The following is a 21,911-nucleotide window of genomic DNA, read 5'->3' as shown; positions in this document are numbered from 1 at the left end:
CTACAACCTCTACTTAATAAACACAGGAACAAATCTACATAGACACACCCCATGAGCCCCGACCAGGGTTATTCTAACTGCTACCCAAGATCCACAAACTTGGGAATCCTGGACGCCCCATCATCTCAGGCATTGGCACTCTCACAGCAGGATTATCAGGCTGTGGATTCTCTCCTCAGGCCCTCTGCCACCAGCACCCCTAGCTATCTTCACGATACCACTGACTTCCTGAGAAAATGACAATCCATCGGTGATCTCCCAGAAAACACCATCTTAGCCACTATGGATGTAGAAGCTCTCTACACCAACATTCCACACAAAGATGAACTACAAGCCATCATAAACATTTTCCCTGATGATGATCTGGCACACCTGGTAGCTGAACTTCGTGACTTTGTCCTGATCCACAACTACTTCAGATTTGGAGACAATCTATACCTTCAAGTCAGTGGCACAGCTATGGGCACCCGCATGGCCCCACAGTATGCCAACATTTTTATGGCTGACCTAGAACAACGTTTTCTCAAAACTCGTCCCCAAGCACCTCTTCTTTACCTACGCAACATCGATGACATTTTCATCATCTGGACCCACAGGAAAGAGGACTCCTCAAATCAATTCCACTGGGATTTCAATAATTTCCACCCCACCATCAACCTCAGCCTGGACCAGTCCACACAAGTTAAATATCAAATCCCCCCTCACTCTTCTCTTTTGCAGACTAAACAAGCCCAGTTCCCTCAGCCTCTCCTCAAAGTCCTGTGCTCCACAATCATTTTGGTACTCTCTCCAAATTGTCCACATCTTTTTTGTAGTGGGGGGCCCAAAACTGGTCCACCAATTAAGGGGAATAATCACTTCCACCTGCTGGCAATGCCCCTCCTAATAGCCCAATATTCCATTAGCCTTCTTGACAACCAGGGCAACTGCTGACCATATCCAGCTTTTTATCCACCGTTACCCCCAGGTCTGCAGAGCTGCTGCCCAGCTACATGTGCATGGGATTCTTCCTTCCTAAGTGGAGGACTCTGCACTTATCTTTGTTGAACCTCATTAGATTTCTTTTGGCCCAATCCTCCAGTTTGTTTAGGTCACTCTGTATCCTATCCCTACCTTGCAGGGTATCTACCACTCCCCCCAGCTTAGTGTCGTCCGCAAACTTGCTGAGGGTTCCACCCCATCCTCCAGATCATTAATAAAGATGTTGAACAAAACCGGCCCCAGGACCGACCCCTGGGGAACTCCGCTTGTGACCGGTTGCCATAGACATGGAGCCATTGATCACCAAGTTCACTATCCATTTTATAGTCCATTCATCCAACCCATACTTCTTTAACTTGCATAAGAATACTGTGAGAAACCGTATCTTTGCTAAAGTCAAGGTATATCACATCCACCGCCTCCCCACATCCACCCTGGACACATTACACGATCCATTGTCCATAGCCAAGCCACAAGATACAACTGAATTTGCTCCGATCCCTCAGTCAGAGACAAACATCTACAGGATCTCCATAAAACATTCTTATAAAACATTTTTAAAACTACAGTACTCACCTGGGGAGGTGAAGAAACAAATTGACAGAGCCAGACGGGTACCCAGAAGTCACCTACTACAGGACAGACCCAACAAAGAAAACAACAGAACACCACTGGCCATCACCTACAGCCCCCAGCTAAAATCTCTCCAACACATCATTAAGGATATACAACCTATTGTAGAAGATGATCCCTCACTCGCTCAAGCCGTGGGAGGCAGGCCTATCCCTGCTTACAGACAGCCTCCCAAGCTGAAGCAAATACTCACCAGCAACCGTACACCATACAACAAGAACACTAACCCAGGAACCTATTCCTGCAACAAACCCCGTTGCCAACTCTGCCCGCACATCAACTCTAGTGACACCATCATGGTCCTAACCACATCAGCCACACCATAAGGAGCTCATTCACCTGCACATCTACTAATGTAATATACGCCATCATGTGCCAGCAATGCCCCTCTGCCATGTACATTGGCCAAACCAGATTGTCACTACGCAAAAGAATAAATGGACACAAATCAGACATAAAAAATGGTAACATCCATAAACCAGTCGGAGACCACTTTAATCTCCCAGGACACGCTGTAGCTGACTTGAAAGTTGCCATACTTCAACAAAAAAACTTCAAAAACAGACTTCAGGGAGAAACTGCAGAGCTGGAACTCATATGCAAACTTGATACAATCAGACTGGGTCTGAACATGGACTTGGAATGGTTCTCTCATTACAAGAAGTAATTGTCACTGTTCACACATTCTCCCCTTCTAATCAATGGTTGTGAATAGTCCTCAACTACTCTAACTGAATGGACTTTGCTAACACCTACCCTCCCCATTGTTGTTTCTTACCCTTGGATGTATATATATACCCCCATCTGTGATTTCCACTTCATGCATCTGAGTGCAAATTAGTGCCAACTGTTCAATCATGTCACACATACCCCTGACGTGAGTGACTGTATCATCTTATTGCTGCACTCTGCCCACTACGTTGACTGAGTAGAACTAAGCAAATAACTGATTTTTCGGTTTGATGGCCGAACCGAAAAATCCTAAACAAAAAACAAAACCAAAAAAGCAGTGGTTCATTCTGAACCAAAACTGAATTTTTGGGTTTTTTCTTGCCAAATGACAAACATAATAAATTTTGTTGTGGTTGAACGACATGTTTTCAAAATGAAACAGTTCATTTTTAAACAAAATGTTGAAATGGAGCATTTTTTAAAAATGTCAAAACAACCTGTTCTTCATCTTCAGAAACATTTTCCTCATTTTTATCTAGCTGAAACTAGTCACTGAATTTTATGCAAATTCACAGATAGTTTCAATGGCCCCCAAACTGCAATTTTTTTGGTGAATTTACCATACACTGAACATTTTTTGCCAGCTCTAGTCACGAGTCAGATTTCTTGCAGGCAGGGACCTGGTACAATCTACATGCAATGTGAAGCACCTACCATAATTCTGAGTACTGTATTAATAATAGGATGGCAAATAAACTTTGCTCCGATCCTGCTAGCTGAGTGATGTAGTGAGTGATGTAATAGGCCACCCATGGGGATCAGCTTGCTGGGTTGGGGCCTTTATCTTCCAATTCCCATATCTGGATGTTAAAATTTTTTTAAATGGGACTCGGATCCAAACCACCATCTGGGCTTCTATATCAGCTAAATGAAAAGGCAAGCAAGAAGTTTTTGCAAAACCAAAACTACCCCTGATTTTGCCCATTCTTTACTGTGTGTTGTACGTTTGGGGATTAAGTATGAATTAGTAGCAATACAAATTGCTGGATCCCAGAGATCAATTAAAATGCTACAGATGGGGCCTAGGAAGGCCAGTTTTTGTGACACATCCTTCCTTCATAACAGAAAAGAAAATTGTTTATACTTCATATGTGTAACTTTCACAAATATATTCTCTACCAGGCTATACAGCACAATGGTTTGAATTTCCTTCACATACCACCCCCATGTCCCCTTTAAATAAAACAAACCTGTTTACTCTTCCAGTGTAAAAGCATTATTTTGGACACACTCTTTTCAAAAGATCATCCAGCAACAAAGTCAGACTTTACCCCAGATTTTTCATTTAAGTAGAAGGGAACTTCCTGAAAGTGGAGTCCTGTTTTTTCCCCAGAACTACTTCATGGCTGGCAGAATTCCAGGTGGTACATTGAAATGCATTGAAACAACTCAGAACTTTCACTCTGATTCACCATAAATGGAGTTTCACTATAGTTCATTACCAGCTGGTTCCTGTGTATTGCTGCTGATTACATACAGTTCAGTACACGCAGAGTCTCTTACCTATAAAGTGCACACCCACCATTCTTTGTTTGCTGATTAACAGGGCGGGAACAAAATAGCTAAAATATTTGTTTAGGGCTGCTAAGGATTCCTATGGCTCTGCAACAAGGCAGATATTTATTTTTCTCTTTAATATAATTTTTTCAATGATACAAGCTTTTTGGTTAGTTACAGTGGGGCTAGTTCATCACAGCCTAACCCTAGTTCTATACCAGCAGAACTCCACTGATTTCAATGGAGTTGCACTCCAGAGACAAGAACAAGGCAGTGGGAGCTGGGCCCACTGTTTTTATAACTGCATGACTGTATTTATTGTAATATGAGCAGGCCCCTAAACTGAGACCACAAAGCTAGTTGGGATGCAGGTCTTGGACAAACCTCAGACCTTTCACCAAACTGAACTAAGTCCACACATGTAAAAAAGGCTGCAGATTGGGTTGTTTAAGGAGACCCCATTTCAATCAGCCCTCAGATTCTTTCTTTCACCATCCCTACAGCTTTCTATGGCTAACCGGCTAGCCTCTGGCTTCTCACCATTTGGCTTCTCAAAGCTTGCTGAAGTCAGTGGACTGCCCTGCCACACCCACCCCCTGACCATACCTTCCTCGTGTACAGTTCTGTACAGTACAGCGGTGAGCTCTGCTGAACCCTGGCTCTTCAGCACACCATTCCCACGAACCTTTGGCTTGATATGATCTAGACGAGCAGTTCCCAAACATTTTCCCTGCATGACCCCATTTTCAGATGTGTTGTTTCCCACTACCCCAGACATCATGGAAGCTGCCGTTTAAAAATGGTCTCCTCTATGCAGAGTGACTTCACACACCCTGTACATGCAAGGTCACGCCACACAGAGGATGCCATTTTGCTTTGCAAAAGGACGTCCTCTGGACCAGTGTTTCTCAACCTTTTAAGTAGCAAGTACCCGCTAACTTCTGAAAATTTTAATAAGTACCCCAACACTCAATTTTCCACGGGATTTTATATTTACAGACTAATGGGAGCCATATGTTGGAAGAAGGGCTGAGTAGATAAGGCCGTGATATGACAGATGTCAGACCTAGTGTAGGTAGGATTACCACCTTTACACTAGGGGTGTGCAACTCAAGTATGTACCTGGGCTAGAGGTGATGTTGGCCAAAGCTAGGCGGCTTTGAGCAGTATGCCAATGCTGTGGAATATAAAGTGCCGCACCACATTTTTTCCCATAGATTTCAGAGGAGGAAGGGGTGAGAGAGAGACAGGGAAGGAGGGTAACTGGTGAAATCTGGGGCTGTCATAGATGTCAATTTCACTGCTCAGCTAGAGCAGTGAAATTGACAAGTTTTCTGGGCACTGGGCTTTGAGCCAGGGAGTGGGGCTGCCGCCTGGCTCCCAGCCCAGAAGGTGGGCGATTGCCACCCAATCCGAGCTGAGGCAGAGGAGGCTTCCACACCAGCTGGGACCCAGGGATGTGGGCAGGTGGCTGCTGACCATTTTCAAGCTGGGGCGCTGGAGGATGTCCCTCGGCTTGGAGCCAGGGCGTGAGTGGGCTGCCACCCAGCTGCAAGCCCAGCTCGCGAGATGCAGGAGGCTGCCACTGGGTTCCCATCTTGGAGCTGGGACCCGGAGGGAAGCAGAGTGCTGCTGCCTGCCTTCCCCAAAAGTTAGCAGCTGCCACCTGCCCCCCAGCTGGAAGCTGTGACTGAGCGGGAAGCGGGAGACTGCTGCCCACCTTCCCCAGAAGTCGGCAGCTGCCGCCCGCCTCTCCTTCACTCTGTTTTTCCCCAGGTACCCCCTGCCCGTGTCTCACGTACCTCCAGGGGTACGCATACCACAGGTTGAGAAACCATGCTCTGGACTGCATGACCTCACACGCATACAGCATGTGCAACATCATACTGCATTGGAGGGCTCCGTTTTGTGGAGCAAAATAGCATCCTCCGTGCGACGTGACCTCGTGCTTACGGGTGCGTGTGAGGTCACATTGTGTGGGGGAGGCCATTTTGCAAAATGGTGCCTTCTGCACGCTCGAGATTGGTGTGACCCCATCTGCTGATGAAGCGGCCCCACTTGGGGTCACGCCCCACAGTTTGGGAACTGCTGATCTAGACTGCATTGCAAGTCAGAAATGAGAGGTGGAGGCACAAGGACCCAACACAAATTCCCCTTAACCTCTCAATGTCTGGACAGGAGGGGAAAGGAGATAGTCCTATGGGCCTGGATAGGACTGAGAAGGAGAATCCCAGGGCCCGTCTGGGAGACAGCAGGAAGGGGAGCTCAATGACCTTGGGTAAAATTGGACAGGTATCTGAATTTCAAAAACTCCCAAATATTTTGAGATATTGTCCACCACTGAGCTACAAGCAAACGTTAGTAAGCACCTCCTTAGTTCGATCTGGGGAAACCATCTCAGAATCACATGAATAACATCTCCAGTGAAACAGCCCAATTACACCAACTTACTAGTAGGCATCCTACGACCATCAACTGCACATTTTCCCACATATATCCCAACTAATCCATGCAGAGGAGTGAGTTACCAAATCTTTATCTGTGGATCTCACTGGATCTTAGTTGTCCTCAGAGACTCAAGGTGTGATCCTAAAAGTTGTTCAGATTTTGAGTAGAACAGGTCTTAATATTTCATAGTGGAGTTCTCAGAATATTGTTTTGTGTATCATATATCAGTACATTCTCCCAACAAGCTTGACATCTGTGAAAGTTCAGAATCACAGGTTCTAGAATTAGACATTCATACAACCTGCAGTCTGTGTTCAAATCTAGATGCTATAGAAACTTGACTCCTGGAATCAAATGGCTGAATATACCAAATTAAGTGATGTGACCTAAGATTTGGATGAGCATCCAAAAGTCCACGTAGACCATGCAACGTCAGTCCCCTCCTTCAGATCCCTCTAAACACTCATCTCTTACCATAGTTTATCTCCAACAATGACTCAAGAGTCCCAAACCACCCAAATAACATATAAAGGCAGTTCTAAATTATGCTAGCTGTCAATGGTCAATTACAACAGCCAGGAATTGAAGGGGCAGAAGAAAGCATTAATCATATCCCCATATTAGAGAAATGTAGGAGCTGTATATCACCTCTGTGCTACAACAGATCTCCATGCACTGGTATGATCCTCCGGAGACCTCATAGCCTGGCTCTAGGGTTGCTTGTGCCACTGTCGTGCTGCAAAGAGGCCAGAATGCAACTGAGGATCGAGTTTCCAGTAGTCCCAGAGAGTGTTCGGTTTTGTCACATTTGCTTGCAATGAACAGTTTACGCAAGCAACCTTCTACAAACAGGGCCAAATTAGTAAGTATTGAAACTACAAACAAAAAAAAGCAAAACTGTTTCAGTCGGTGCAGAAAAATACAATGTTCTAGTTCTGCAGACAACATTGTTAGTATTGTACAAGTCTGCTTGTTACCTCAAACGTAATGCAGTGAGATCATTCCCACCTTGTATAGAGCTGTAGTAAAGGGGCATGAGAGGTGAAGAGGCAGGTTTTCAATGAGAGATGCAACACTTCTCAGATGCTGCCAAGATGCTGTTTGTTGGTAAGTCTCAAGTCCTAAACCATATCCCAAAGGAAAAGAGAGTCACAGCTGCCATATGGAGAGTGGGAAGAGGATGCTGCTTGGCAAAATGGCTCAGAAAACACAGGCACAAATACACACACACACAATTTGCTTTGTAACTGTTGTGAATCATAACGCCCATGTTTTCCTTTTAAATACATTCTTTTTAGCTAATAAATAATTAGAATAGATTATCAATAACAGATTAGGTTGTGTATCTTTATACAACCTATTCATTGCTAAACGTAGAAGACAAACGTCTTGCAAAGTATACCTTGGTCACCGTCTGTCCTCATGCCTTTCAGGTAGATAAGAGGCAGTGTGTCTACTGTAAAGAGCTGTGAACGGGGTTAAGGATATTTGGATGCTATCCATGGCTCTGTCATCGACTTGATGTGTGACCTTGGACAAGGTCACTTCAACTCTACATACCTCTGCTCCCCCTCCAACACACACCCCTATGTCTTGTCAGCGTAGACTGTAAACTCTTTGGAGAAGGAACCGTCTCTCACGATGTTTTTGTAAGTGTGTTGCAGAGCCACCAATGTGGCCTGGCTTTGGGCTAGCTGCTGCCTCAGTTTCCCCTCAGTTCTAGGGACTGACTGCCTACCCATCCACATTCTCCACCACATGAAAGTGTGCTGGCCTGTGCCTCCAGCCCAGGAAGGGCTGACACCACATCTCAGGTCTTTCAAGCCCTTCTTGTAAGGCACAGTTTTATTAATTCAAACAAAACCTCACAAGGTGCCACCAAATTCCCAACCAAAGCAAGCTGTCAGGACTCCAAAGCCTTTCACCCTGCACCCCTCTCTCTGTTCCAGGGATACTCACAGGAACCAAACTCCTTCCCACAACTCCCTTCAACTGAGCCTTCTCAGCCCTTTTATAAGGAACACCAGGGTTCTTTCAGCTGCTTCTGACAATCAAACAGGGCTGACTGGCCCCTGGGGCCCCTGGCCTTTAAAAGGGCTGACCACCCTGTTCCAAGGGCCTAGCACAATGGGCGTCGATCTTGGTTGGCCTTCTAAGTGCCACCATAATACAAAGAATAAGTCTGGCTATTGATTAAACAGAAATTTTTTCTCTCAAAGAGATTTATCCCATCAGCCTATGATAACTGTTCTTATGTGACTGGGTGCTTTGTGCTATTGGCCATCCATAGCTCATTTTCATATTTCACAAGTTAAGGTCCATAGTATGAACTTTAAAACCCAAGCAAGGGATCCACAGCAAAATCATGAAACACTGCTATAACTGGAGAGAAATGACCGACAGCTACCCAGTTCCCTGCTGACAAGTGCTCCAAACAGGCAACTTTACCATGTCAACCTCTTTTTTCCCCCCTCATACCGCAACATATAAATACTGGTTTTCTGAACTACGTCTTTGGGGAACACTGACATCGACAGGGTCTGAAGTGCCACTTCCATTTTTAGTGGGCCTGGTTTACAAAGGTGAGGTGCACCCTCAACGCTCACTGACTCCACTAGCACTGCTGAAAATTAAGCATAAGGCATTGTAAGGTGGGCATCCAAAAATGAAGGCACCCAAAATCAACTGTCATCTTTGAAACCCTCTTTTCAGCCTCTCTGTGCATCAGTCTTCCCATCTGTAAAATGGGCTTGCTACTGACCTTCCCCCATGGCCATGCTGTGAGCGTCATTCCTTTTTTGCACAATGTTTTGACATCCTGGTTGAAAGGTACTTTATAACTGCAAAGGTTTGTTACCTGTTGTTATTCTGCAAATCTTAACACTTTCAAACAACGGAAGAGATTGAAATTTTGTAAAAGGGAAAACTTTGGAGTATGAAAAAAGAGAGTCCTTCTACTACACCCAGAACAGATGTATGTGTACACAATAAGTCTGAGCGGATGCTGTAAGTTTAAAAGCTCAATGCTTATCTCAAAATATTAGTGGACACAGCTCATGTCTACTGCATCATTTCAGAAATCTTCAGACTCCCACGGTCAAAATACCAGATGTATATCCCCGCTTGTACTTGTACTCTCTCCAACTCTGTTAGGATAAATTTTCTGTACATTGCCTTTAATTCTCTTCATTCACTCCTAGTGTTCCTCTTGATTTAGCACTTCCTTTTTTGAATGCAAGGCACTCCTGACTTCTAGGGGGGCTCCAGAGTACACATTCCAGCCACATTCTTACTAAGTTCTTACCAGGAGGCTGCTGCATTCAACATCCCTTGGAATCTTTATATTGAGACTGGATGTCTTTTTAAAAGATATTCTCTAGTTCAAAATGTACACTGCAAGCAACTGGGGCAGGGATCATCTTCTCATTATATGTGTAAAGTGAACAACGGGAACCCAGTCCCTGTTTGGGGCCTCTCACCTCTACAAATATTAATTAATTGGGATCACACAGAAGGGAAGAATAATTGCCTCCATTACAATAATTACTGGTTGAAATTCAATGGCTTTTGTTACGCAGGAGGTTAAACTAGATGATCATAATAGTTCCCTCTTGCCTTAAAATCTATGATTCTATAATTTCCCTGAGCCTTTTAGTGTGTGTTTACACTAGGAAAGTACTTCAAAGTTAGTTATCTTGAGGTAGCTTCTCGATGTACACATCAACTTTTTCTCTAGTGTAGATACAAAATTACTCCTCCTACTTCAATATAGCTGGTTGAGGTTCATATGTTCATAGATTTTGAGGCCAAAAGGGATGATTAGCCCATCATAAACACAGGCCATAGAATTCCATCCAGTTACTCCTATATTGAGCCTAATAACTTATGTTTGGCTAAAGACTTCTTTGGGTGTAAAGGTATGTCTAGGTGCACACTGAGGTCGCTAACCTGGGTGTATTTTCTTAGTGAGGACAAGCCCTTGCGTGCATATGTGATCACAGCCAGAAATGTAATCTTCAATTGTTAAATTCTAAATACTATTCATATATCATATAGGTGGCCCAGCCCACAGCCTACCTACAGATTCCTGGTTCAGCTCCAGGTCACTGGACAAAAAACAAAGTCCAGGTCCTTAGATTAAACAATACCAACTACTAAGGATAATCTGACACTTCTTTCTGGCAGTCTCTTGCTTTCTGGTTCCTTTGGTAATGGTAAATCTTCATATTTTTTGTTTACCAAGGTCTAATAAACTCATTTCAGTGTGATCTGAATGTAGTCTTTAGCTGGCATGGATCTCGTCTTATTACAGAAAAAAAATGAAAATCTCGATTTTGCAATTTTAAAGTTGCCTCCTGAGAATGTTCTAATTTAGTGCTCACTCATTTATATTGTAACGTTGTGAACACAGTGTCAAATTGACAGCCCTGGAGACTTCATTTGCAGAACTGGCACTAGAAATACATACTGCCCCGATGCACTTCAATTCTGATCTAGGGGATTCAATTCAAGAGGTATTTCAGTCTCCATGCCGATTCCAAATTCAGCCTCTCTACTGAAACTGCCAACTAATGTTCATGGCGACTGTGGTTTTTTGTTTGTGTGGGACATCAGTCCATTGGGAAGTAGGCTCTGACCACCATATTCATTTCACTTAGGTACCTAACAGCCATCAGAGCATTTTGGGGCATTACTTATTTGAACTAGATTCAAGCCTGTGACCTTGGCTCTATATTCCCATTACCAATTCCCTAAACTAACAGATCCCCTCTTTTTAGTCACTAGTAAACCACCCCATCAACTGTTTTCTGCAAGGGACCTATAAGGACTTATTTGGTTCTTATGCTATTTCCACTAGAATTAACGTTTCCTCCACATTGGTGCTAAGCTGGTGTGACAGAGGAACATGGAGTAAGGCAACTGAGCTTCAGTAAAATACTGATAGGGTATCCGGTCTCCAATGCATCTTATACCGCTCTTGTATGTATCTAGCTTTCCAACAATGGACCAAAAGTGTCCAAAGTGAAACTGTGCTAGAACTTCTCAATGCACTTGTTTGAAATTCTGGCACATCTCATTTGCATCTCAGTTATAGACTGGGGGCTCAAGACATTGGGACTTAGTGGCATCAAACCTGCACCACAGCAAATCAGCATTTGCTACATTAACTATCAGCAGTTTGATTTGAGAACTCAAAGATTTCAATGCTCAAATACTTAGACCCTCCCCCTTAGCCTAGAGATAACGTTCCATAATCTACGCTTGGAATGCACCGAGGCCATCAGATGGGCTAATTTAGGAAATAGGGAGCATGTTTCTTGAAAACAAAGAAAGTGCGGCTAAAAACCATCTATTAAAAAACGTATCGGATAAAAAAATTGTGTGGAAAAGATGGATTTTAACTGCAATTATATCATCTTTACTTCACCTAGCAAAGGTGATGTTTTTCACCAAAAGGCTTTTCTTTGTCTGCTGTTTTTTTAAAAACCAGTAAAGCCTGTCCTGGGATAATCCTGTAATGGATCTCTGTGCCTTTTAATCATCTGGGGCTGCTAACTGAAGTGTATCTATTTTCTCTGTTACATTACTACTGGCAACCAGGTCTTCAGTAAGTACCCAGAAATATTTCCATGGCAACAAAAAGCATTCAAGCATCGCTCTTCTTTTGTGCTAATTTAGCTTTAAAATCTTCTGTTGTAGAGGGGAATATGGTACATTAAGTAAAATAAAATCAAGATGCAATGTTCTGAAAAGAGTCCAAAGATAAACAGGAAACGTGTATTTTACAGGACCAAGGGAAAAAATGCCAAATGTAAGATGACAATTATTCAAAACTTTAATATTTATGCTAGTGAATGATTCTCCTTTACCGAATGCCAGACAGCCCATATGCTCACTTATGTTGTCATTTGGGGTTAGGAACAAGGCTAACAGAAACAAGGATACCTCTTACATTTCCCTTGATCATTTCAATCCAGAACTGAAATTTGAAGTTGTCAAGCTACCGCCATCTCCTCACATCTCAATTATCATCAGATCATTTCATATGCTCAGTGTCAATCAACAGATCCAAAGAGCAATGGGAAAGATGAAGGAGGGGCACGTATGTTTAGGAAGCGACATGCCACACTTTGGGTAGCAGAACATGTTCTATCATATCTGAGACGGGAAATTTAAAACACAAATCCCCAATCGAGACATTTTCAATCATAGTTCAGTGCTTTCACATTTTATATTGAGCTGCTGCAATGTATGTTTTAGATAGCTCTGAGATCAAAGCAGCCAGAGCTTCATGCCATATCGTGTCCTTGATCCATGCATGTAACTTCTTCTCATCAAGTCATGAGGGCACAATATAGTCCTCAGTACAGCGCACAGTGGAGGAAAAAGCACTAGGAGTGTGGAAAGGTGGTGCTTAAAGGTGAAAAGGAAGGGGGTTTCAGGGGTCCACACAGGCTAATGTGGAGAGAAGGTGGTAGAAGTCAGGTCAGAGGAACTAACATGGATCTGGTGGCCAGGAACTCTCCAGAGCAGGCACTGAGGGAACATGGTCGCTATTCCAGTCCTTTAAAGTCAAATTCTGCCCTCAGTTGGGGGAAGGGGTGAGGGGGACTGGATTTCATCCCCCTTCAGTCCCAAGTTGCACAGCCACATAAAGGCCTGATTACTCTGGCTTTATGCAGCATTTGTGAATTTCACCCTCTAGCAGATGCCACTACTGAGGCTTGGATTTCTAATTTGAGAATTAACATTTGTCCATCTCTAAACTATAATATCGAAGGCATCTGGCAGGGGAGCTAGGGGAGGGGGTGACAGTGGGAAAGAGTCATTCCTTTCTTTCTAATGATTTACTTATTTAAAGGGGATGATGCAATGGGTGGGGGGGTGGAGAGAGTAAAGGACAGATTTACATTTTTCTTAAAGGGCCACCGTTCAGATTTACACCATCTAGATCTGATCTCCTCACCAAGGATCAAACAAACGGCCAGGTCCTGTGCAGTAGCAAGCACCATACCGGAGGTGCTGAGCTCCCACAGCTACCGCTGGCAACAGAGGGAGTTGAAGGTATTTAGCCGCTCTCCAGAGAGCTTTTGCAACACTGGGTTCACATTTTCAAAAGTGTCTAAATGCCATTTTCAAAAGAGAGTTGAGTACTTGAAAGTCTTAAGACTTGTCTGCACAGGGAGTTATGCCAGATTAACTATTCCTGATTAACTACGTCCGTGGATGCTCTTATTCCAGAATAAGAATGCTTTATTCTGAACCAGCTTGATCCAACAGCTATTCTGGAACAACCCCTTGTGCAGACAATTCCTTAATACTCTTTGGAAGTGGATTAAGCCAATATGGAACAAGGCATTCTTATTTCAGGATAAGAGTGCCCAATGCGCAGAGTTATTCAGGAACAGCTATTCTGCTTTAAACCCAAGTTAACTTCCCTGTGTAGATAAGCCCCTGTGCTCCTAAATCAATTTTGAAAATTTTACCCTAGGCCAACAGGGAATATAAACTCCCTGAAACAATGGCTTTAATACAACATTACCCATATACAACGTAGTCAGGATGCTAGTTTTCATGAAGCCCCCACATAGGTTTATACCTCTGCCAGCTCTCTCTGATAGCACATGGAAAGCGGGTTGATAATGCAAAGTCCACACAATGAGGTCACATGCAACATTTTGTCAGAAGCACAGAAAACCCAGATCACCACCACCACTCACACCTTGAAGGATGCTGTGCTTAAAGTTGCCCATAGCCAGAGCTTTAAGATTATTGCAGCCCTCTCTCTCCATCATTAGGGGGATACCTTTGGGTAGCTGAGATTCCGACCTTTGAAACTATATATTTAACTTATAGACTCATAGGCCAGAAGGGGCCATCATGATCAGCTAGTCTGACCTCCTGCACATTGCAGGCCACAGAACCTCACCCACCCACTCCTGTAACAGACCCCTAGTTTCTAGCTGAGTTACGGAAGTCCTCAAATCGTGATTTAAAGACTTCAAGATACAGAGACTCCACCATTTACACTAGTTTAAACCTCCCCAGGCTGCAGAGAAAAGCAAAAAAAAAAAAAAAAAAAAAAAAAACCCAGGGTCTCTGCCAAGCTGACCTAGGGGAAAATTCCTTCCGGATCCCAAATATGGCGATCATTTAGACCCTGAGTATCTGGGCAAAACCCCACCAGCCAGACACCTGGGAAAGAATTCTAGGTAATAACTAAGTGCCCTCCCCATCTAACGTCCCATCACCAGCCATTGGAGATATTAACTGCTAGCAGCGCAGATCAGCTACATGACATTGCAGGCTGTCTCATCATACCATCCCTCCATAAACTTATCAAGCTCAGTCTTAAAGCCATTGTTAGGGGATATCTGGTATGCACCCTGTGGGTAGCTGAGATTCAGACCCATGAAACTATGCATTTAACTTAATTTAAAAAAAAAAAATCAAATTCTGATCCATTTCCTGTAATTTCCTGCCTACTGTCCTCTTGGATCTTATTTGAAATGTTTTGAGGAGAAAAAGTCATCTGGGAGTACTTCACCTGTAACTCTCAAATTACATCTTGCTTTCAGTAGAGCATTTCACAGCAAACAACACAGAAACATCTTGAGGTTCATGGCAAGGTTTGATTTTTTTTTTTTAATTCAATGATGCACAAGCAGATGCTTCTCAAAGTGAAGGCTGAAGGCAAAAAGATCCCTTTGAAGGGTTCTGCTACCTGAAGCATTTTGCCTGAAATCCACAGCACACTAACATGTCAGGCTCATGAGCCTTAATTGAATAAATCTGGGAAATGAACTGCATTTCTTAATACGGTAATAGGGCCTGATTTTCTTCTAGCCTACCGTGTTTTTACATCAGTTGAACTCCACTCACTTTAATGCAATTAATTCTGAAAGACAGAGGAGAATCAGGGCCATTAGCATGGCTGGTTTGGGGATTTTGAAGCTGTGAGAAATCTGCAAGCGATGACGTCAAATAAAATGAGCAGATTAACAACTAAATCAATCAAAATCAAAAGGAGAGAAATGGGCCGTCTTGCATAATGCTGCTAGGGTGGTTACTATCCTCTTACCTGCCACACATGCCTTTCCATTAATATTTTCTAATGATCCAGCCACATCAAGATCATGCTGAAGGTCCCTTATCTGCTTGTTGAGGTAACCTTCCTCCTCAGGTATGGCAGGAAGCATACCCAGCAGCTGGTGGTCATCACATTCTTGGTAAAATCCACGGGAAGCCAGAGAGCTGGTATCATCTGGACATTGCTCTGAGGAGCTAGTGCCGCTTCTCACTCTTTTCTGCCATTGCAGACCCACGTTGGAGCCAGAGGCCTGGGAACCAAAATCCTGATTTGTCGATGGAAAGTGGCCGTCTTCAGGGGGCATGTGTTCAGCACCCTTTGTGTTCTGGCTAAAGCTTCCTTCCTCTTCTGAATCTTCAGAGTAGTCCTTATAAACGCAGTCACTGTCTTCTGAGTCCTGGTTTCTATCTTCCTCCGGTTTCTGGTCCACTCTGCTCAAGTTGACCAGTGAAGCAGATAAGGAGTCTCCCGCTTGTTGGACAGCTTCATACATCCGGGACATCCAGGAGGAGAGTGGCTGGAGAAAACTCTGAGCATTCTGAGAAGCCATGCTTATACCATAACCAGTATCTGATGATCAGTTGTTCAGTTTTGCCAGCATGCGACACTTACAATTCTGGGAGCTATAGAATAAGCATTATAAGAGATTACCGTAAATCACTTGTCCATCAATGTCTATGTGTTATCTATCAAAACTATCCAGCCTAGAGAGAAGGAAAGGGAAGAACCCTTCCACCAGCTTAATGATACCACCACTAAGAAATCCAAGATTACACAGCAAGGTATGCATTTTGCAGCAGATAGCAAAGAGCTCCAGGTAATCTTACAGCAGTTAAATGAAAGCCATTATGACAAAAAGTTAAAGACAGACCACTTGAACACCAGTACTTCTCGTGATGCACGTAAATTACACCTATTAGCATCAAAAGGATCTATATAAAATACTCTGTGCTTATATAGCAAATTTCAGCCAAGGTTTTCAAAGCGTTTACAAAACTTGATTCTTTTAACACCCCCGTGAGGTAGGTATCCTATCATAACCATCTTATAGATGGGGAAACTGAGGCACAGAAAGTAGTTTTGGGTTTGTTTGTTTTTAATTGACAGGCCCAAAGGTCACATGGTCAATCAGTGGCAAACAGAAGCAGAACTCCCCACTCCCAACCCTGTGCTCTAGCTGCTCACTACACAAACCTCAGTCCATGGGGGAACACGAGTCCATTGGCTGTATTCATTCCTATGAGATGGTTTAAAAGGAGCATTTTGACATCAGTTGTCGGCAGAGGAAGGGGAAGCTGAGCATATCAACGTTCTTTTGATGTTTAAATGAAATATAACCATTTTCTTCACCGAGGCCCTGATTCAGCAAAACGGTTCAGCACATGTCTAACTTTCAGCACTGTCAGCAGTCCCATTGAATTAAGTGGGCACATGCTTACATACCTTGCAGAACCAGAACCTAAAACAGATTCTGATTTTTTGGAAGTAAAATGTGGAGAGAGGTTAATAAATCTCAATTTTTAAAACTAATCTCAATCCCAAACAGCAATGTGTGGCATTTTTTGTCTTCATAAAGATTGCAGGAAGGCAATGGGCCTTTTTCTGCATACCTCTGGCATATCTGCACTTTCCGTGCCTTTGAAAAATCTTTCCCCACATTACCAGAAAGATATTGGCAAATTCGGGGGGAGTTCAGAGAAGAGGACCAAAACTTGCCAGAAAGCTAATGGATTTAGAAGGAAAGATTAAACCACCCGTACTGCGCTTGGCTCAGTGACAACTACGGGGAAAAAAGAAATCTACAACACAAGGGGTGAAATCTGGGCTTCACTGATGTCATTGACTGCAAGAGGGACAGGGTTTCACAGTGGCCCTGTACCTCAGAGTGATATAGCTAGGAATAACTACATTAAGAAAGGGAAAATAGAGGGCGACCATCAAGAAAAGCTCTCAAGAATTATACATATAAGCTGCAGATTAGTATCCAGAGAAACTGGTGGGAACCCCATTGCTTGGGATATTTAAAACTCAAGTCTTTTGTCCAGTCTTTTCTAAGGGAGTAGTCCTCCACTGAATTAGACATGGATGACCTAATAGATCTTTGCCATCAGTACCTTCCATAACTGATTATTTTGCCAAATGATGTTCCCTGAACTGGTTATGGTTCATTCTGTATAAATCTCCAAGAAGCGTACTGTCCTTAGAACGTATTTAACATTATAATCATTATCCCGGTGATAAAAGCGTGGATGACTAAATCTTTGACAATAAATGTTTAAAAGTTAATGGCTACCACAAAGCCTTCCCGTACATGCGCAGACACTGATCCAATGCCAATTGGAGTCAACTGGAATCTTGCCATGGATTTCAGTGGTCCATTAAACCAAGGTCATATTTCCTAGGCAATCAATCACACTCATTCCCTTCACTTTCCCCCTGGCTCCCATCCAGCCACTCTTCCTTGTATGATCTATTTGTTTTGATTCTGAATTCAATTCATTTTACACTGTCTCCAAATGATATGTTCTCAGCGTGCTGCAGATTTTTCTAGTGATGAGTCACTGCACTGTAGAAGTTGTTAGGGGAAGCTGGCAGCATTGACAGCTGGGAAGGAGAGACTAGAGTTAGGCGTTTCAGGGCTTTTTAGGTAGGAGGTGGTTCGGGTTTGCTACGTCCAGCAATGATGGCGAAGCTCAGTACTAAACATTGCTGCTAAAATGGAATAGTTGGTTTAAAAATAAAGAGAACAAAACTTTGCTGCATTTTTGTAAGGGGTTACTAGCTGTGACTCCAGGTCCTCTTGATGCCCACTGGCAGAGGGCACAGGGATACATATGATTACAAGGATTCCCTGCATTCACCAAGAAAGGTCATGTAAATTCTCTACAGAAAGCATATGTCACACTGGTCATCATCATCATTGTGGGATGTACGTGCAGAGACTGTGTAAGTAGTTATCTATGTATAATGAAAATTATATTCTTCAAATATCTAAGTTAAGACAGGTCTCCAGAAGGTGATAAAGAGATTCTAGGCAGAAAGAGGGGTGGTAAATACACATCTCTGGCAGGCCATTGTGTATTGTATGCCTTCAGGCCAACACAATCAGCATAAAAACAATAGGCATACTTTGAGACAGGCTATGTCTCCTGCCTGTGTCAGGAGCTGGCCCAAGGATTTACAAAGACAAAGAAACCCCAGGTTCAGCTTCCGAAGATAGGGCTTCCATATTCTGTAACTGCACAAAAGAAGTGGGAAGTGGACTAGGTGCTATCCTTTAATTTGAAGACAAGCTGCCAGCAGGGTTGATCTTATGAAAGGAAGGTCTTAGCCATTCGGTTGAAAATGCCGGGAAAAGGACTTGGAGTAGGTGATCCTGTAGGAGACACAATGTCCTATGAGATAAGTTTAGGCTCTAGCAAGGATGTTATGATTTTGGTTTATATGTAACTATTTGTTTCCAATATTCTCATTTACTATCATTTGAATCTCTGTTCTTTGATAATACATTTATTCTTGTTTTCACTATAAATGCGTCTAAGTGTCGTACGTTAAGTAGAGTGATGATCCTGAAGTAAAACTAGTAAGCTGGAGTGTACTATCCTCATTGGGGGTAGTGGATCTGTGAGTTCAGTGGATCAGGGGATGGGCACTCCAGAGGGACACTCAGAGGGCTCACAGTTTAATGTGTGCTTATCACAGCATAGCCCGGAGGTAAGGGGGCTGAGAAGGGAGTACTTGTGCAGCCTGTGGCTGGAGTTATCATGGAGCTGACCCCTGGCAGGAACAGACAAGGCTCTCGCACACTAAGGGCAGGTAGCAGCAAGGTACCTCACAATCCTGGGTACCCCTGGAAACATCATAACATCATTGTTAGGTTTCAGAGTTAACACCCTGCTGAGATTAATGGAGCAGTTCACAACTCCTAAAGCTATTGCTTCAAGCTGACTGTAGATTCAGGCAAACTTTGCTGCATTGTGGTATATTCAGTTCACATTCTGAAGGTTGTCTTCACAACCAGAATGCTAGAGAGATTTTTTTAAATGTAAATCTAGATTAAGGAGCATTTATAAGCAGTAATTAAAAACAGAACAAAAAAACAGCATCTGCAGGACCTTGGATGACAGAGAGTTTTGGTAGTCATACTAGGCTGCCCCAAAATTGGGGTTACCTATTCAGAAGCTAAGAAAGCCTCCATTTCCATAAAGCCCAACTAAACTGTTCAGTTTATAGCAGGTTGTGAACTGGCTTTGGGGGGTGATCGTTTCTACAAACTGTGTGGAGAGAAGCCAAGGGAGTTTACATCAGTTGCAGACTAGCTATTTCCCCAGAAGCTCAAACCCTAATTAACAGCACTGCTGAGAATTTTCAGGCTGAATAGCCTGTTTAATTGCTAATTGTTTCTTTTCTTTTAGAAAGTCAGATGAGTAGAAGGGTCAATATTAGGCATATAAGAGAAACCGTCACAACCATTACTATGGAATCCCTACAATCAATACACTGATTTCTCTATGAATTACATTACGAGTGATGGTAACTGTAAGAAGTGAGTACTGGCCCTGAGGACTAGTCAGCCCAGCCTTCAGGCAGATTAAGGAGCTCAGACGGGTTGTGGCAGGATGGCCTAATTGGCTGGCCCACTTGATTGGCTGAAGGGAGCCAGCAGACCAGGCCTAACTTTTAAACTCAGCAGCAGATCGCTGGCTGCTTGATTCTTATGCCTGCAGATAGGATTGCTCCTCTGTCTGACTTGTTCCCAGCCTTGCTCCTGTCCTGTTCCACTCCACTCCGGCCTTGCTTCCTCCTGACTATCTGGCTTATTACTTGATTCCCAACTCCTGCTCTGACCAGTAGGCCTGACTCCCGTTTCAACCACTAGGCCTGCCTCCTCACATGCCCATCATGACAGTAACTGTGGGGTGTACAATCATTCCATTCCTAGGAGACTCAGGAAGAAGAAAGAACATGGGGAGAAATTCAACCAGCAAAATTCACATACATTTAACACCTAGTGTAAAAATGATCTAACAGTTTGCAACCCCATAGTTATTTCTTTAACATGAAGTGGGAACGCGTTCCACAGCTTTGCTGTTCTCTACAGGAACGTTCTGACCTGTGTTCGTTCCGCATCAATGAGGGGAAAAATAACTCAGTGTGTGCAGCAACTTGGTTCTTCAAGGCGTCTCCCCCCTGCGGGTGCTTCACTGCAGGTGCACATGCATCTCTCGAGCCCTTGATCAGAACAATATCCGTTCAACCCACGTGTGCACTCTATACAACCTCATGCTGCACTCTGAGGGTACAGAGGGCTACGCAGGCGAACTGCCCTCAGTTTTTTCTCTATGCAAACATCCATCAAGAACAGTCTGAAGCAGAGAGGAAGGAGGGCAGACAGTGGAACACCCATAGGCAAACACATCTTGATGAACCCCAGTTACTGCACAAGGTAAGCAGCCTTTTCTTCTTCTTCGAGTAGTGCCCTATGCATGCTCCGGAGGTGACTCCCGAGCAGTATCCTCACAGGTACCAGGAAGCTTCATAATCAAGTCCAAGACTGAAGACAGTAGAACAGAACCAAGTGCCACATCAGATCTGAGAGCATGGACCAAGGCATAGTGTTTAGAAAAGGTATGTACTTGAGGCCCACGTAGCAACTCTTCTTATCTCAGACACTTGAATGTTTTTGAGTAATGCTGTGGAAGTTGCTTATGATCTGGTAGAGTGAGCTATTACCCTTTGAGGAGGCAACGGCACCAGCTGTATTTAAGCAAGCAGTAAAACACTCACAGATCCATCTCGACAGTCTCTGTGAAGTGATCATGGACCCTTTTGATCCTTCTCTGGTGGAAACAAAGAGTCTAAATGATTTCTGAAATTGCTTGGTCCTTTCCAGATAAAGGACCAATGCCTGTCATACATCTAACATATGAAGGGAAGTTTCCCATTCAGATTTATGTGGTTTAGGAAAAAATACCAGTAGATGAATAAACTGGTTCAGGTGGAAATCCGACAGCACCTGAGGTAGGAACTTTGGGTGCAGTCATAAACAGAGAGACCCAGTCCTTGAAAAATATCATAAGAGGGGAATCTGTCACCAAGTCTCCAATTTCTCCAACCCTGTGGGCTGACATGATAGCTACTAGAAAGGCAGTCTTCATAGATAAGTGAAGCAAGGAGCAGGTTGCCATAGGTTGAAACAGAAGCTCCATAAGGTATCTAAGTACCAGGTTGAGATCACAAGTCATAGGAGCACCTTTAACCTGGTGGTAAAGACTACCCAGACCCTTAATAGATCTCAAGGACAGAGGCTGCACAAAAGCAGAATACCCCTCTAGTGGGGAATGAAAAGATGGTATCACAGGGTGATGAACCTTAACAAAGCTAATCGATAAACCTGATTTTTTTAAGTCCATCAGGTAATCCACAATGGCTAAGCACGGAGAAGATTCAGGCCCAAGATGGCGATGGTGACACCGGTGGTTGAACCTCTTTTGTTTCTGAAGGTAAATAATTTGAGCTGGCTCCCTTC

General features: G+C 43.5%; 1 protein-coding gene across 4 annotated transcripts in view; it reads right to left on the bottom strand.

Annotated features, from left to right (window-relative positions):
• Positions 1-21,911, bottom strand: part of SYT16 (synaptotagmin 16) — a 143,540-nt gene that overhangs the window by 31,719 nt on the left and 89,910 nt on the right. For 2 of the 4 annotated variants that reach the window (XM_067555144.1, XM_067555145.1), the window contains exon 2: positions 15,374-16,005. The exons of the other annotated variants lie outside the window; for them this stretch is intronic. In XM_067555144.1, coding sequence (XP_067411245.1) covers positions 15,374-15,932 — 559 coding nt within the window. In that variant the 5' untranslated portion in view covers positions 15,933-16,005. The remainder of the gene's footprint in view (positions 1-15,373; positions 16,006-21,911) is intronic. 4 annotated transcript variants of the gene reach the window in all.

Source organism: Emydura macquarii, unplaced genomic scaffold (genome assembly GCF_026122565.2).
Source record: "Emydura macquarii macquarii isolate MOO-44397 ecotype Brisbane River unplaced genomic scaffold, CSIRO-AGI_Emac_v2 contig_1551, whole genome shotgun sequence".
Classification (NCBI taxonomy): Eukaryota; Metazoa; Chordata; order Testudines; family Chelidae; genus Emydura; species Emydura macquarii.
This window is presented reverse-complemented; position numbering and strand designations above follow the sequence as displayed.